This window comes from Podarcis bocagei (genome assembly GCF_964188305.1).
Source record: "Podarcis bocagei genome assembly, chromosome: Z".
Classification (NCBI taxonomy): domain Eukaryota; kingdom Metazoa; phylum Chordata; class Lepidosauria; order Squamata; family Lacertidae; genus Podarcis; species Podarcis bocagei.
In genome coordinates, this window is record NC_138140.1 from 8,843,662 (window position 1) to 8,861,431 (window position 17,770).

General features: G+C 45.9%; 1 protein-coding gene across 4 annotated transcripts in view; it reads left to right on the forward strand.

Annotated features, from left to right (window-relative positions):
- WHRN (whirlin) overlaps window positions 1-17,770 on the forward strand; it is a 115,307-nt gene that overhangs the window by 60,545 nt on the left and 36,992 nt on the right. For all 4 annotated transcript variants that reach the window (XM_081179700.1, XM_081179701.1, XM_081179698.1 and 1 more), the window contains one exon: window positions 15,560-15,762. In XM_081179700.1, coding sequence (XP_081035826.1) covers window positions 15,560-15,762 — 203 coding nt within the window. The remainder of the gene's footprint in view (window positions 1-15,559; window positions 15,763-17,770) is intronic.

The following is a 17,770-nucleotide window of genomic DNA, read 5'->3' on the forward strand; positions in this document are numbered from 1 at the left end:
TAATTGTGCAAATCTAAATTTGCTGGTATGCAACTGAATCCCTCCCACAATGTGACAATCCAGAAGCAATTGCAGACTGAGCTCTTAATATATCCCCTCCCTCCTGACAGACCTGCATCCCTTTGGGCCTTAGGGAAGTATGATGGAAACAGCTGCACAGAGGTGTTCCCTTTCTGAATGAAAGTGGATCACAGGGTCTGAGCAGATCATTAGACACCAAGGTGGCACCGCACAGGCTGGCTCAATGGTGCATTATTAATCACCACAAGGCATTTTATGACATTGCACACTGGTTAATGTCACTCCAGAGCATGGAGTTGTAATCTGGTGCAGATCTGGCACCCAGCAATCCAAATCTAATGAGGATCCCAGGTGTGTGTGTGTGTGTGTGTGTGTGTGTATGACCAACAAGACTGCATAGCTGCCTTGTTTGTTTTGAACTAAGCTGTGAGAAAATTGCATCAAAAGCACGAGGAGAGCATTTCAGGGGGTTGGGGGAGATGTCTCTTGGGGGTACCTGCCAACACTACAATTCTAGGATTCTAAAATCCTGTGCTGATCCTGTGCTGGATCATGCCAAATGCCATCTAGTTCAACATCCTCTTCTCATAGTAGCCAGCCAAATGCCTGTGAGGAGTTTCTCCCAACCTGCAATTCCCAGCAAGTGATATTCAGAAGCATTGCTGCCTTCTAACAATGGAAGCAGAGCACAACCATCATAGCTACCAGCCATTGATTGCTTTCTCCTCCCTTATATTTATCTCATCTGCTTTTAAACCCATCCAGCTTGATAGCCATCACTACGTCTTGTGGGAATCACAAAATTCACGCGCTTTGTGGGGAAAGAAATTGGGGCAGGGGGAAAAAGCATTTCATTGCCTTCTTTAAGGCAGGCATCCCCAACCTGCAGTCCACCAGATGTTTTGGACTACAACTCCCATGATCCCTAGCTAACATGACCAGTGGTCAGGGATGATGGGAACTGTAGTCCAAAACATCTGGAGGGCTGAAGGTTGGGGATGCCTGCTTTAAGGGGTGGATAAATTCTTCAGTGTTTTCTCAGGGGTGGGGCTCCCTCTTTCTTTCTTTCTTTGTCCTTAAGCAGTTCTTTTGTGGCTGTCACCAGCAATGTAATGCTTGAGACACAAGGGGCGGCGGACAGCATTGCAATAAAATTCTTTCATGGGATTTCCCCTTGCCTTTTTCCTGACCACCATCATTTTACCGCTGCTGTGAAAAATACTTATCTGGAATTGCCTTGTTTTAGAAGCAGGGCAAAGTACTCCAAAATGGATTGCTTGCTGCTTTGATGAGGCCCTTAAGATGTCTGATCGTTACCCATTTAATTCAAAGATTCCTTTGATCGCCTGTGCCAGCTGTCAATATGTTGCAGCTATGTGAGAGGAAAGAGAGCGATTTGGGTAATTATTTGTGGAGCCTTCTCTTGGGACTTCATCATCATTAGGAAGCTGGTAATCAGCTGTTCGGAAGCAGAGGCAACAGCAGTATGGTGTCTGTCTTTGTGCCTGCTCCTGTGTCTTATCTCCCTGGCTTCCTTATGTAATGGGTCCAATCTGCTCATGGTTCTGCCATGGGTAGCAGTCTGTGTTGAGCCAGGAGCCAAAAGTTGTGGGGGAAATCCAGGAGGCAGGACCAAAGAGATCATAAAAAGACTATAAAGAGCCGTGCTGGATTTTGGGTCAGTGGCCCATCTGGTCCAGCATCCTGTTCTCACAGTGGCCGACCAGATGCCTCTAGGAAGCTGGACAGGAGTGCAACAGCAGTCTGCCCACCTGTGATAACCAGTAATTGGCATTCAGAGGCATACCTCATCTGACAGTGAAGGTAGAACACTGTAGACAGTATCTGTCAACAGCCCCATCCTCCAAAAGAGCAAGTCAGGAGTGAAAAACAAGCCAGAGAGTAGGAGGGATCATCAAGCTTGGTGCCAAGAGCAGGCCCAATCTTGAGTCCCTTCCCATCCATCCTACCCAAGTCGTTACAGTTAAATTAAAAAAATCTGCCTGCTGCTTTCCCACAGGCCAGTTGGTTGGCCAGTGTGAGAAGTAGGTGGGCAATTGACCTCATACAGCAGCCAGGTTCTTCTTATGTTTTTCTGTTGTCATGAGGGATGGACAAATCTGTCGATTTTTATTTCTCTCCATTTCTTTCCCCACTTCTTCACATTTCAACATTAGATTGCAATTTATTTATCTATTTTTTTAAAGAAGTCCTCGTGAAAATCAGTCAGTGATTTTTTTAGTCAGTGCTTTTTTTCTGGGGGGACGTAGGGGTATGCATACCCCTAAACATTTTGTGTTGCCCTGACGGACTGACGGACCGACATGCCAGCTGTCTCTACAGTAGCAGTGCTGACTGGAGCTCTGTCATTCTCCATGCTGGTGCCCCAAGAGGGGAGTCTGGGGCGGCTGCAGTGGGGGTGACGGCACTGCTCTTCCTCATCCACTTGCCAGGCTAGAGCCAGCCAGTGAGTGCTCGTCCCTCCTCGCTCAAGCTGAACCTGCCGTGGGCCTTCTTGTCCTCTCAGCGTTGCTGCCGCTGCCACTTTGAGTCCCTCGTCTGGGGGTTGGGAGGGAGGAAGGGGGCGAGGGGGAGCAGCCAAAATGAGAGTACCCCTAAACATTTTAAAAGGGTGGGGGGAAAGCACTGGATTTAGTAGTGATTCATCTAATATGCAAATATTTGCATGCAGTTTTGCCTAATATACATATATTTTCCTTAATAAAATGCATGGTATTATTTTTCACTAATGTGCATTTTTTCTTGCACACTTTGCCCTGGTTGATGCTTTTTTGTGTATTTCACTTGGCTGGAGAATTGCAAAATTTTGGGAACTGCAAATGTTGAAAGATGGCTGTGTTTCATATTGTTTTAGAAACACAAATTAGGTAGATTCGCATTTGAAATGCAGGCCGAATCATTTCTTTTCTCCCAACCCTACACCTCATCTGGTTTATTCCTCTTAAATAACCTTTTTGCTTATGTGATCCAGCCCCATTAATATGGTGGTTAATTACATATCACCCCCCCCCCAAAAAAAGAGGACACCAATTTCCACAAATTTTGCATATAATAGCCCAGTTTGTATAGATTGATGCCATGTTTTCCCTTCCTGGGCAATGTTCTGGACCAGGTGATCTGGAGCTGGCAGTCTTGAATGACGTTGGTTTTTCTGAACCCTTTCCCATCAGGATTTAGACCCCATTTTGGCAGAGAAACTGCTTTGGTCACCAACCTGCAGCATCAACCATTGTATCTTCCTGGAGATAGTGTCTGGGTTGTGGGTTGGCAGCATTACATTGCAGTTGTTCAATTCCCACCTGATGTCAGGGTGCTGTCAGCAGCTGCTGGTTGCCCAGGAAAGTATAAAGACAAGGAAAAGCTTATAACAGTCCTTTTTTATTTCAAGCTTTACAGAGAGAGGCTATAGAACCCAGCCTCTTGGATAATGGCATTGTCCCATGTGAAAACCCCCACCTTCGTCTCTCCCACTTCCTCATCCATCACTTCTATGAGTGCTGCTATGTGCCCTCTGTATTTGAGCTCCTTGCGTCAGGCAGCTGCTGCTCTGACTTTGCCTGCTACTCCTTTCCCATTACAGTGGTACCTCCAGTTGCTGATGGGATCCGTTCTGGAGGTGCGGTCTGATCCTCAGGTTCTGCAACCTGAGGACCACTTCTGCACATGTGCAGACTGCTTCTGCACATGTGCAGACTGCTTCTGTGCATGCCTGCATGGCAAAACCCAGTGAAATACTTCCGAGTTTTCCATGCGTGCATCCTGAAGTTTACGTAACCAGAGGGCTATGTAAACAGAGGTACGACTGCATTTACCAGCTTTTCCCCTCATCTGCCTCTGAGCTGCGACCTCCCACAAACCCCTGTTGTAAATCTACACTGTCTTTCTCTTCCCCCTCCCTGGAAGGGTCAGGATGGGGAGGCTGTCTCCACCATTCCTCCTCTGCCCAGTCCCTGACACCTGGAGAGCCAGCTCCAGAAAGCAGTGCTAGGAAGCTATTGCTGTGGAAACCTGCAATACTGGGGGTAGGGGCAGACCTTGGAACCAACCCTGATGGGATTTTCAGCACCTGGTGTTCACAGCTGCCTTATGGCTGCATTACACCATTTTACAATCCAGAGAATCAGTCCTGCAAAATACGGTCGTAAAATTCATATTATCTGGTGGCCATGAACTGTTTCTATCAACTGAAGTGGTCTTTCAAAGGTGTGCATTAGCGGTTGCCAATAGCAATGCTGTTTTTATTTCATGCCTCAAAGCACTGGAAGTTCTCTCCTTCCCCTTCGTCCTCCCCTTCCCTCTCATGCATTCATCACTTTGGGCAACTGGGCCACAGATTGCAAAAATGAAAGCCATGCTGAAGAGGCTCTTCCAGTGAAGAAATGCCTGTGGCAGTATTTTCTCAAGCTCTTTGAAACCCTTTTCTAAACGTGTTATGCCTTCTGCTGTCTCCAGCCCAGAGCTAGCCAACCAACCACGTGTTCCACCCCTGATCATTCAAATATCCTAATATGTACTTAGAATCCTAGAACTGTAGAGTTGGAAGGAACCCCAACGGTCATCTCATCCACTCCCCCCCCTGCAGCAGTGCAGGAATCCTAGCTAAAGAATCCCTGGGAAGTGGTCACCCAACCTCTGTTTAAAAACCACCAAAGAAGGAGAACTTACCACCTTCTGAGGTAATCCATTCCACTGTCAAGCAGCTTTTAATGTTTAGTTGGACTCTTCTTTCTTGTACTTGAGTACATACAGCTTACAGCTGTAAGCTTGGAGTATATGAAATAGGTATAGTACAGAAACATAGGAAATTGTCTTATACCCAGTCAAAGCACTTGCTCATCTGGCCCAGCATTGTTTACACCATGGCTAGACAACATTGCACCCTTCAGATGTTGTTGGGCTACCCCTCTTATCCCTGACCATTGACCATGCTTGCTGGGGGACAAAATCAAACCTTGATTGAGTTAATGCATTGGCATTGATGTTGATCAGATCAGCAGCTTAACCCATGGGAGCTGGAAGGTGCCACATTGGCTATCCCTGATGTACACTGACTGACATTGGCTTGAATTTGCTCACATAAGAAGGAGTAATTGCCAACAACTTAAATGACTTTTAAGAGGGGATTAGACAATTCAGGGAGGGCTACTAGCTAGAACAGCTCTGTTCTCCATCTACTGTTGTAGGCAGTATAACGGTTTGAATAACGGTTCAGAATCACTGGTGGGGATGGTGCTCTTACACTCAGGTCCTGCTCTCAGAGGCGTCTGATTGGCCACTGTGAGAGTAGATGGGCCTTAGCTTTAATTGAGTTCTCTTGTGTTCTCAACTGGTTTCTGAAGGCTGTTTTTCACCTTTCATGAATAACTGCTGATGCCCACATAGCTTCATGGGACACTGTACATGCATACTCAAAAGTAAGTACCATTAAATTAAATAAAATAATTAAATTAAATTAAATTAAATTTCCATTAAATTAACACATACACCCCAAGAAAATGAATATAGCATTGTAGACTCAATCACCTCTTTGAGCTGCTTGGCAGGTTGATAAAAGCTCAAGAAGAATCTGCCGATGACCTTTAAAGTTGTGCATCAAGGAAAACATGACGGATGAGGTGAAATGAAGATAAAAAAAGTATGAAGTATCTAATCTTTTCAAGTGGATTGTGGGACACTGTAAACAAATAAAAATCCCACCAAGCATCTAATCCTTAAAAGCAGAGTTATTTAAAGTAACAGATCGTTCCGCTCAAAAATCAAAGCATTAAATAAGATATATCACGGTACGTTTCCCCACTCTTCTTTTAATACTGGAGCCTGTGGCTAATATGGAGACATTTTTATATCAAGGATGTTATTTATAAGCCAAGAATGAAATAAGAAATGATGAGTGAAGGAATGGGAATATGCACAGAATTTAGTAGAGCCTCAAAACAGAGGCTGGAAGCGAGCAATGTCATATTGGGAAAACTGGAGGAGAAGGAGGAAGAGGAAGAGAACTTAATAAATAGAATCACTAACTAGTTGGGATGGGAAAATCTGTCATAGAATCGTAGAAATGTAAGGAAACCCAAGGGTCATCTAGTCCAACCCCCTGCTATGAAGGAATCTGACCTCAGGGACGCGGACTTAGAAAAAATATTGGGGGGGCCCGGGAAAGCTCATGAATAATAAATAAGCTCATGAATATGCAAATAAAGTGGCTCCGGCCCTAAATAGGGCAAGCCACGCCCCCAGCCAGCCGATTGGCTGGCTGGGAGGTGTGGCCAGTCGGGATTCCCCTGTTCTCGCGGGATTTCCGGCAGTGCCTCCGATTAGGGCGCGCGGCTGGCTGGCTGGCGAAGGAGCAGGTGAGGAGGAGGCGGCGGGGGACGGCGGCGGCGCTCTGCTGAAAGGGCGCCCGCCCGAGATTATTGGGGGGGCTGAGCCCCCCAAAAAAATTTTTTGAGGGGGCTCGAGCCCCCTCAAGCCCCATGGAGTCGGCGCCTATGTCTGACCTAAAGAATCCCTTACAGATGGTCTTCCAACCTTTGCTTTAAAATCTCCAAGGAAGGAGATTCCAGCACCTCTCGTGGGAGTCTCCTCCTCTTTCAAACAGGTCTTACTGTCAGAAGGTTCTTTCTGATATTTAGTCGGAATCTCTTTCTTGTAACTTGAATCGATTGATTTGGGTCCCACCCTCTTGAGCAGAAAGAAACAAGCTTTCTCCATCTTCCATGTGACAGCCCTTAAGATATTTGAAGATGGCTATCATATCTCCTCTCTGTCTCCTCTTCCTCAGACTAAACATACCCAATTCCCTCAACCATTCCTCATAAGGCTTGGTTCCCAGACCCTTGATCATCTTGGTCACCCTCCTCTGCACACATTCCAGCCTGTCAATATTCTTCTTAAATTTTGGTGCCCAGAACTGGACGCAGTATTCCAAGTGTGGTCTGACCAAGGCAGAATAGAGTGGGACTATTATTGTCTTTGATTGACACTAGACTTCTGTTGATACAGCCTAGAATAGCATCAGCTTTCTTTTGCTGCTGCTGCATTGCACTATTGAGTCTTGTTAAGCTTGTGGTCTACTAAGACTCCTAGATCCTTTTCACATGTACTATTGGTGATCCGGGTGTCTCCCATCATATTTGTGTAGCTGGGTCTTCCTGCCTAAGTGTAGAACTAGACATTTGTCCCTACTGAAATTCATTGTGTTAACTTGGGCCCAGTTTTCCAATCTGTTAAGGTCATATTGAATCCTGATTCTGTCTGCTGTGGCATTGGCTACCCTTCCCAGTTTGGTGTCATCTGCAAATTTGATGAACCATTAGTGAGCACTCTTTGGGTTCGTTCAGTCAACCAGTTGCAAATCTTCCTAACAGTTACCTGGTCCAGCCTATATTTAACTAACTTCTCCACAAGAATAACATGAGGGACTTTGTCAAAAGCATTACTGAATTCAAGATACACTATGTCCGCAGCATTCCCCTGATCCACCATGCTTGTAATTCCATCAAAAAAAGAAATGAGATCTATCTGGCATAACTTGTTTTTGAGAAACCCATGCTGAGTCTTAGTAATCACAGGATCCTTTTTTGAGTGCTCACAAACTGACTGTTTAATTATCTGTTTAAGGACTTTTCATAGTATCAGTGTCCAGAAGACTGGCCTCCAGCCTGGAGATTTGAATTCATTTAAACTAGCTAGGTGTTCCCCTACCACCTCTTTTCCTATCTTGACCTGCAGCTCCCTCCTTATATCAGTTATTAAGTTATCACCAGATTGGGCACTGCTTTTCTTTTGAATGAAGACAGAGGCAAAGTAGGTGTTGAGCAGTTCTGCTTTCTCTCTGTCACCCAAGAGCATTTCTCTGTCTTCTCCATGCAGATAATATACTACTTGCTTGTTCGTCCTCTTTCTTCGAACATAGCTGAGGAAACCTTTTTTTATTGTTTGGCCCACCTGACCTTCTCCTTGCACCTGTTGGCTACTCATGTATACTCCTCCTTTCTTATTTCTCCTTTCTTCCATTAGTTATACATGGCCTTCCTAAATCCCAGCTCATCTGTAAGCTCCTTATGTAGCCACACTGATTTCTTTAGATGCCTCCTACTTTTCATTTTTGTTAGAATTGTCTGCATTTCAGCCTTCAGTAAGAAACTCCATCCATCTTGGACTCCATTCTACAGTATTTGAGTATTTCTGACCATGGGATCTCACCCAGTGGCTCCTTAGGCTTTTTGAAATCAGCCTTCTTAAAGTCCAGAGTGCAAATCCAATTACGGTACACTCAGCTTCTCATTTTTCCTATCTTAAATTCACATTTCTCCACATTTCCACACCAGTGGTAAATCATCTGTTTCACACTCAGAAGGTCCTAGGTTTGATTCCCAGCATCTCCAGGAAGGGCTGAGAGAGGCTTCCTGCTTGAAATCCTGGAGAAATGCTACCACCCAGTGCAGAGAATATTGAGCTATATGGACTAGCGATCTGCCTCAGTTTAAGGCAGCTGGCTATGTCTCTAGAGGACACAAAAGCTTTTGAACAGGTAATGGACCTAGTCATCCCAATAATTTTGTTGTAGGACCCCACTGCTATATAACATTGCTGGGAGGAGAGGAAAACAGAGGGATGGAGTTTAGCCTTTCTTGCTCTGGGCTTCTCCACACTTCCACTTGACTCATGCCTAGGAAGCATGAGTCCAAGAGGCTTTCTGCTTGTCTGATGCTTTCTAGGGTTGGGTCTGAGTGGTTCTTCATTTGTTCAGCCATTTTCCCCAGGGGGAAAAAAACACTGAATTGCCACTGAATCAGAACAAAATCAATCTGCAGAAAAACTGTTTGACGTTTGTTTCAATTCAGCGATAAGTAGCAAGTTTTCCCAGGAGGAAAACAGAGGGTCAAGTGGAAGTATGGATGAGCCGTCTTTCTCTCTTTGCAAATCCAAACTTGGTTTGTTTTGAAATGGCAGTCTGACTCCTGTCCCCTGCAATGATAGACTGGCTCTTGCTCAGCTTTGGCAGATGATTTATGGTCCAATTGACTGAGGAAAAGAGTAGAGGAGGCTGAAAGGTTTGGGCTGTCACTCCTCTCCTTGAACAAAAGAAGCCTGTGACAAACAGCAAGAGGTCTTTGGGCTCAATGTGTTGCCTTCGATAGAGAAGTGGGAAGATTATCAAAGGGCATTTAGGAGCTGTTGTGATGTTAAGAGGGAAGCCAGAGTCGTTATGCCTGGGAGCCCTTGCAGAAATTTGCCTGCTGTCTGCTCATGGCCATAGCCAGGATTTTGTTAGGGGACAGAACTTTTGTTAGGGGGGCAGAACCAATGCGTATTTCTATTGTTTTACTTGATCTAGGAGGGCAGCTGCCCCCCCCTGGCTATGCCCATGTGTCTGCTCCATCTTCCATTCCTCTAAATTCAGAACCAAGAAATAAAAAAAAAATGAAGCCAAGCATTGTGATCTGAATGAATAATGAGAATTAAATCCAATCCCTCCTCTTTCTTGTTACTCTGCCAAGAGCCAGGCCTCTCAAAGAACATTTGCATCTTCGTTTTTCCTCTCTGTATGTATCACAAGGGAATAAATAAAACATGACACAAAGAAAATGGAGATAGATTCTTTGGGTCGTGCCCCCCTTTCCTTTTTCATAATAATGTTAAAAGTTTGGAGCATTCAGTGATGAAACAAGGAGATTCAAGAGATGCAAAGAAGAAGAGCTGAATGTGATAGAGAATGAACTTTGAGAACCCCCTTCCACAATATACCGGTACTGTGGTGGCCAGCAGACCTGGCATCAGCACTCAGCCAAGCTGGGCACTGCCAGGGTCCCCCAGGAGCTTGTAAGAGCTCCTCAGAAGTTCCAGAGCACTGCCACTTTTGAATAGGAGGTGTCAGGAGCAAGCCAGCACTAAATCACACTGAGTAAGTGAAGTTTACTCTTCATTAGAAGAAACAAGGTCTGCTCAGGAGTGCAAGGTGTAATAAGCATAGCAACTCTTCTTGGTAGGTCTTGCCCCTGTGAAGCAGTTGTGGAGACTGAAACTCCCTGCCTTCCTAGACTAAGTCTCCTGCTCCCCTGGATCATTCCCAAGCAATCTGAGACTATGCCGGTGTGCCTCTCTTTTCTCCTTCTGCTTCATACATCTCATGGTCCTCAGAGACCAGTGGGGAGGGAAGTTTGTCACAGCAGGAGGGGGAGACCCTCTGGCTTCTTCACCAGCCTGACTTATCTCTGTCTTTTGGCCTCCCTCCTCTCCAGCTCCTGCCTCTGCTTCCAGTTTGGGACTTCTCTCTGTCACAGATTCTCCCTGCTTACTAAACCCCATCACCTCTTCAGCTAACCACTCATCATCATTCCACCACCAATCCCCGGGCTCTAAGCCTTCTTCCCTTGGGGGCTCCCCAGCTGGTGTCTCCCACGGAGTCCCACCATTCCTCTGTGTCCAGCCAGTTCGTGATAGGAGCAAAGCTCAGCTCCCAACTACAGTGGCTGCCCTAGTATAGTCTGGATAGAAGTATGGGTCAATGGCATCTATGAGTTGAGTCACTGCATTTTAAGTAACTTAAGATGTTGGTTGGCCATCATAGACAGGAGTCACAGGTAGCTCTCATTCAAAAGTTCTGTCTGTAGACACAACTCACAGGTTTAAACTACAGGTTAAGTGGAGTGCTGTGATTCTTTTCTATTTTGGTTTTCCCAAATCAACCTGGAACACATTGTTATCAGAGCAAAATTAGAGACTGGATGATGAGAAGGGTGGTTTAAACTCTCCCCCCCCCTTGCCATCTTGCAGCTCAAAAGCACCCTCTCCAAATTTCTGTTTCACCAACCAGAGGCAGGTGGTAGTGAAAAAATCAGGCCACGGTAGTGAAAAAAGCAGACCATGAGCTGCAAAAGGTGGTGAAAGAGTTAAGCAGGCTTCCTCCCTCCCACTCACTCACCCTAATTTTTCCTCAAACTCAGCCTGTTCAAGGTTTCTATGGTTAAAAAAAACAACAACAGAAAAGTGGAACAATCAGAGAAATCCACTTAATGTGCAGTTTGAGTTGGAGGTCAAATTGCATCGAGAGGCAATAGCAATGCACAAGGCCCCCGAATGTAGGCTGGAGGCGGGAGAAAGCAGTGGGCTGTTACTGCAAGCCGCTGGAGAGCCACGAAATGTGCCAGCAGCTTTATTGAGACAGTGACTGTGCTGTTCTGGACTTCCACTGGAGTCTAATCAAAGCCCAACCTGCCTCTCTGATTTGGCTGTGTGAACTCACTGCAGTCTGAAAACCTTGTTTCCATTTGAGAGGGAGCGAGAAGAATTCTCCAAAGGACCACCAGAGAATTATATTTGAGCTTTCACATTATGTCAAAGCCACTTCTGGAAATCTAGCGGAATATACTGGAAGTGTCAGTGGTGTACAGTGAAATTTTTTGTAGATTAGTAAGGGCCAGAGGCGTCAGCTTGCAAGGTCAATTGGAGGAGTGATGTGAATGTGATGTTGCAATGTCCAGATGTTGTACGCATGAGCACCGCACCTCCTTCCCTAAGTCGGGTAGAAGCTTCCTGGGCTTTGAGAAGGAGGTGCCAAGGGAACATTTAGGGGACTAGCCTAGTCCCCTAGTTCACTCACTGCACACCAATGCCTGTTTACAGTTCGTCCCTGTAGTTTTCATAGCAGGATCATGGGAGAACAGAAGCAGGGATTTGTGGAAAGGATGGGGGAGTAGTGATGCTGTCCAGTGATGTTAGTTCCTGTGTCATGCTGTGCCAACTGGTGTGAATGAAATTTAGTGTGATAAGCCAGTTTATTGATCATAAAGCCACAGTTCCATAATGCAGTGGTTTTCAACCAGTGTGCCGTGGCACCCTGGGGTGCCTTGAATAATAGGGGTGCCGTGGGAAACTCTGGCCTCTGATACACTTTTTTCCCCCTTCCCTCCTCTGATGCCCTCTGATGTCTCTGCTTCCAAAAGGCTTGAACAGTTGTTTGTTGCAGCAGCCCCCCTGGCTACGAGCCCTGCAGGTGAATGGTGCCTCTGGGGCTGGCCAGGCAGTGCTTCCCAGGCTCCTGTGGGGCAGTGTAAGAAGGCACCTCTCTTTGGGGCAGGAGGGGCAGCTCAGAGCAGCTGTCTGAAGGACAGAGGGAGAGGGGAGGAGGCTGAGGGAGCACTCCACAAGGGAGGGTGTTCCAAAAAAGGGTGAGAGGCTGCCAGCTCTGCAGGCAAGGAGTGACATAACAGGGCTCCTGAGCCCCACAGGGGTGCCACAAAAACAATGTAGTTGGTCGAGCGAGTGTTAGGAAATGGGATAGATATACTAGCATTGCAGTAGTGAAAACTAATGCAATATTCCCCAAGTCTGAATGTGCCTTCAACTTCTCCCCACCTGCCTGCCTTCTTACAAGCACCACAAGCCCTTCTGCCTGGTGATAACAAAATACAATGATTAGTGGGGGTTGGTCCACTAGGGCAAATAAGACACAGCCTCACGAGCTTCAGCCTGGTCTCAGCTAAGACACACTACCTGCTTTCTCACTTAGTGGATGTCCCTGCTTATCAGCTTCCTCCTTCTCCTTATGGCTCATCCACTTCTGTTTGCCCCACTGCTTTCACCCAGGAAAACCCACAGAACAAACAGCTATCAGGTTTTCTGTGACAGCAGTAAAGTGAGTGTTTTCCTGGTGTAAGTGGCAGGGCAAAGGCAAAATCTCTTGGAACCATGCCTAGAAAGCATGAGACATGTGGAAAACCAGACAGAACAAAGCTTGGACAAGCCCCAAGTCTCACTGTTGCCCTTTGTAGAACTCAGGAGGGAGAAGGATGGGGACAAAGCTAGAATTAACTGACTCCAACTCTCATTGGTTCTGGATCTGCCTGTCACTGACTCTGGCTCCACCTACTGTGGATCTCCATGCTTTTCACCTTCTGGTCCCCATGAGCAGCAGCCATCGCTGACTACCAGAAGATTAAGCTTCTCAGGACTACCCTCCAAGTGGATATCACAGTCCGAAGCTCTTCTCCTTGCAGGCAAAATAAATAAATAAGCACTAACCATCTCTGTGGCCAGGAGAGGCAGCTTGGACCACAGAAGGCCTTGTAGCCTCCAAGTGGCATCTCTCCGACTGCTGCAGAAGCACCACAGCCTTGGCAATGGAAGCATTAAGCCATTTTAATTTGGGAAGAGCTACAGAGGAATGTTGAGGCTGGTAGTCCAAGCCAGGCAGGAGGACTATCAATCCTGGCAAAGAGAACTTGTTTTCGCTTGAGGCGCAGATTGCAAGACATAAGGAGGCAGTTAAGGAGGTTTCAAAGAGAGCTACTGAAAGCCTCCAACAGATTTAAGAACGCAGGAAATGGCCTTATACTGAGTGAAAACCATTGGTCCATCTAGCTCATTACTGTCTACACTGGCTGGCAGAGTTTTAGGCAGAAGTTTCCCCCAGCCTTATCTAGAAATGGGGATTGGACCTGGAACCTTCTGCATGCAAAGCAGATGCCTGACCAATAATACTGACTCAGACCATTGGTCTATCTAGCTCAGTATTGTCTACACCAACTGGCAGTGTCACTCCAAGATTTCAGGCAGGAGTCTCTCCCACCTGGAGACCTTCCACATTGGCTCTCTTTCCAATTTCTTTTTTTCCTAACTGGCTACAGAGCTGGTTTTCAAAGTAATTTTGTCACGCTCCAGACAAGTGGCAGGGAACATCTGCATTAGAATACATTGTTTGCAGGGTAGGTTTTTCACTCATCATCATCATCATCATCATCATCATCATCATCATCATTTATTATTTATACCCCTCCCATCTGGCTAGGTTTCCCCAGCCACTCTGGGCAGCTTCCAGCAAAGTATTAAAATACAGTAGTCTGTTAAACATTAAAACCTTCCCTAAACAGGGCTGCCTTCAGATGTCTTCTAAAAGTAGTTGTTCTTCTCTTTGACATCTGATGGGAGGGCATTCCACAGGGCAGGCGCCATTACCAAGAAGGCCCTCTGCCTGGTTCCCTGTAATCTCACTTCTCACAGTGAGGGAACCGCCAGAAGGCCCTCGGCATTGGATCTCAGTGTCCGGGCTGAACGATGGGGGTAGAGACGCTCCTTCAGGTATACTGGACCGAGGCCGTTTAGGGCTTTAAAGGTCAGCACCAACACTTTGAATTGTGCTTGGAAATGTACTGGGAGCCAATGTAGATCTTTCAAGACCATTGTTATGTGGTCTCAGCTGCCACTCCCAGTCACCAGTCTAGCTGTCGCATTCTGGATTAGTTGTAGTTTCTCTGGAAGACAGACATGGCTGGAAGCCTGCATTGTATTCTTTAACAGCCATCATTACCAGTGATAGAGAATTTGAAACTCACAACCCTTTCGTGACTTTTTCTTCTTAGTAAGGTGAGTATTAATTAAAAACCATTGCTTATTCCAACACACCTTGGCCCATTTACAAATGTATCTTAATTTCATAACAATGCATGAAGAGCCTTATTGGATTGGAAGCAGGGTCCATCAAGTCTAACTCATCATTTTATCATCCTGTTTCTGACAGTGTTCAGCCAGATGTTTCCAGGAAGTTTATAAACAGGACATGAAGGCAAGAGTCCTACCCCAGTTTGTTTCCAGCACGCAAGATAGATAAATAACATGCAGGCATCCTTGACAGGCCATTCCTTTGTGAATCCTCACCGTTGTTTGCCCATTGACAGCATTGAGATCATACACCCAGTTAGTCTTTAGCTACAACCTGGTGATTATCAGTGTGATGTAATACAGAGCCAGATTCATTCATTGGTAGCACAGGTGTTCTGAATCCCTGCTGAAATATAAGAGGCCTCATCTATATTGACATTTTGCTAGCATTTGAAAATGCACCTGTTTACACAGAAATTCCTTTCATGTCTCTACCCAAATTTCTTGTCAACTGCTGTGCTAAGCACAGTTTAATGGGGGGGGGGGGTTGTTGCAAATTTTAATGATTATATTTATATTTTCATGTTTGTATAGCTGGTTTTTATGCTTTGTGAACTACTTAGAAGCCTATTTCGGCATTAAGAAGTATATGCATTACTTAAATTATAATTACCTCCCATGCACACCTTTTAACATCACCCAAGTCAGCTCCCATCTATAGTCTTAGCGGCAGCCTTAGAACTGCTTCCTACAACCCAACTGCTCACTGCTAAACTGCTTTGCAGGCCTGATTAGTGCCCTGGAGGTGTGGGCGATCTCCCACCCCAAGGGTAATGGGCAGTCTGCCACATTTTTTGTGGGTTTGAGAAGCTCTCTGGCATGGCACACAGCAATGCTACTATAACAAAGGCATCAGCATGATTAAATTACCACAGGATTGGATTACTGCACCATGCTGTATATGGTGCTTTCATTGTACTTGATCCAGAAGCTGCAGTTAGTGCAGAATTGCTGACAGGAGTGAGACCCTATCAGCTTATAACACCTTTGCTCAGATACCTGCACTGGTTGCCATTCATTGGATGCAATCCCATTTTATGCACTCATCATCTCTTTTTTTCTACACTCTTCAAAGGTTGGGGACCAGATTCTGGAGGTGAACGGCCACAGCTTCCTCAGCATCCCCCATGATGAGGCAGTAAAGCTGCTCAAGTCTTCCCGGCACCTCATAATGACTGTCAAAGACATTGGAAGACTGCCTCATGCTCGGACCACTGTAGACGAGACCAAGTGGATCACCAGTTCCCAAATTGGTGAGACGGCAGTCAACTTGGCAGGGTTTGTATCTTTTTACCAAGGCTTTCCCATTCTTCTGTGGCTGCTAAGACTGTCTCTTAATTTCCATATTCATAAAAGTCTTGGCGGAGAGAGATGGCTGAAGACATTTCGATGCCTGAGGCAAGGAACAAGCTGCCCACCCACTCCACCCAACCCCAATTACAAATAAAGAAGCTGATTGAAATGGCACTTTAAACTTATTCCAAACTATTAACTGAGATATTTTATGGGAAGCAGTTCGTGAATGATATCAAAGAAATAAATAACTGTATTCAACAGCTTCATGGAGGATAAGCTATCCAAGTCTACTAGCCACTACGACTATGTTCTATATCCACCATCAGAAGTCACATTCCTCTGTATTCCAGTTTCTGGTCATCACAGATGGAGGAAGTGCTCTTGTCCTGCTAGTAGGCTTCCCATTGGGGCACCTGGTTGGGCTCTGTAAGAACTGGGTGCTGGGCTATGTAGGCCATTTGACTTATCCAGCAGCCAGACTCTTCTTATGTTCTACCTCTGCTGATGGAAGAAGTATGCCTATGGCAATCACAACTGGAAACAGTGCTGTTGCACTCAGTTCCTGCTTTTGGGCTTCTCATAGCAGGGTCATCCCACCCATGAGGCAACCGCCACATGTGGCAGGGTCCACAGGGGAAGCAGATCCTGATGTAGATCTTTATTTCCTCCTTGTTCATGATGTAGGACTTTACTCACCCCTTCTTCCATTGAGGTGGTAGCACCATTTTGTGGTTTGTCTCAGGAAACAAAATGTCTTCAGTTGGCCCTGTCCTATAGGTTGGTCACTGGGAGAACTTGATGCTGAGCTATGATGCCCTTTGGCCTGATCCAGAGGGGCTCTAAGTATGTTCTTTAGACAGTCTTCTTCTGAGGGCAACACACCAAGTGTGCTTGAGAGGTGACAAGACTGAGAGAAGGACCCAGTGCTATTTTTTTAGATAAAGAGGTGGTGGAACTCACCACAAATGATTCCCTTGTTCTCTTATAATGGCAATGGTGCCCATCTGAGAGGTGCCAGAACTGAGTTCCTGTGAGTTCTAGCTGGGGGGGGGGGGGAGTGCCCTGGAAGGGCCTCTCAAAACCCATCACAGGAAAGTTCTCGTTCTGCCTAATTGTAGGTGGGTGGCCCTGTGGCAGGTTCTTTAATGGGGCAAAAGGCCCTGTTCTCTCAAATCTTGATGCTCAGGTGTTAGGATGTAAATTTCTAGGTTCATGTGCATGTTGTGGTGGTTGTTTTAGAAAGATCAAGCCTTCAGTGATGACCTCCAAATGCAAATACATTGGTACCTCGGTTTACTAACTTAATCTCTTCTGGAAGTCCGTTCTTAAACCGAGGCGCACTTTCCCTAATGAGGCCTCCCTCTGCCTGTGCCCTTCCACAATTGGCCTCCATTCTTAGACTGAGGTAAAGTTCGCAAACCGGGACACTACTTCCAGTTTTGTGGAGTTCATAAACCAAATAGTTCATAAACAGGGCTGTTCTTAAACTGTACAGTGGTACCTCGGGTTACAGACGCTTCAGGTTACAGAGTCCGCTAATCCAGAAATAGTACCTCGGGTTAAGAAATTTGCTTCAGGATGAGAACAGAAGTCGTGTGGCGGCGGTGCAGCGGCAGCGGGAGGCCCCATTAGCTAAAGTGGTGCTTCAGGTTAAGAACAGTTTCAGGTTAAGAATGGACCTCCAGAATGAATTAAGTTCTTAACCCAAGGTACCACTATACTACAAATGTTTAAAATCCAGATTCTGGGAACATTGCCAAATTTGTGCAGAATTTCATTTCAGCTGGATCAAAGGAGTGGGGGAAATCACACACAGCTTTTCAGAAAAGCTTTCCGGAGCCATCTGAACAGGGACAAATGTTTTTGCCCTATTTGTGTGTTGAAGTAACTGAGATACACTCCCTGACTTGCCACATTCTGAGGGAGGTTTCATTACTCCTTGTAGTGCATGAAGAAATATACTATTAACTCATTGCTTCAGCAATGTGGG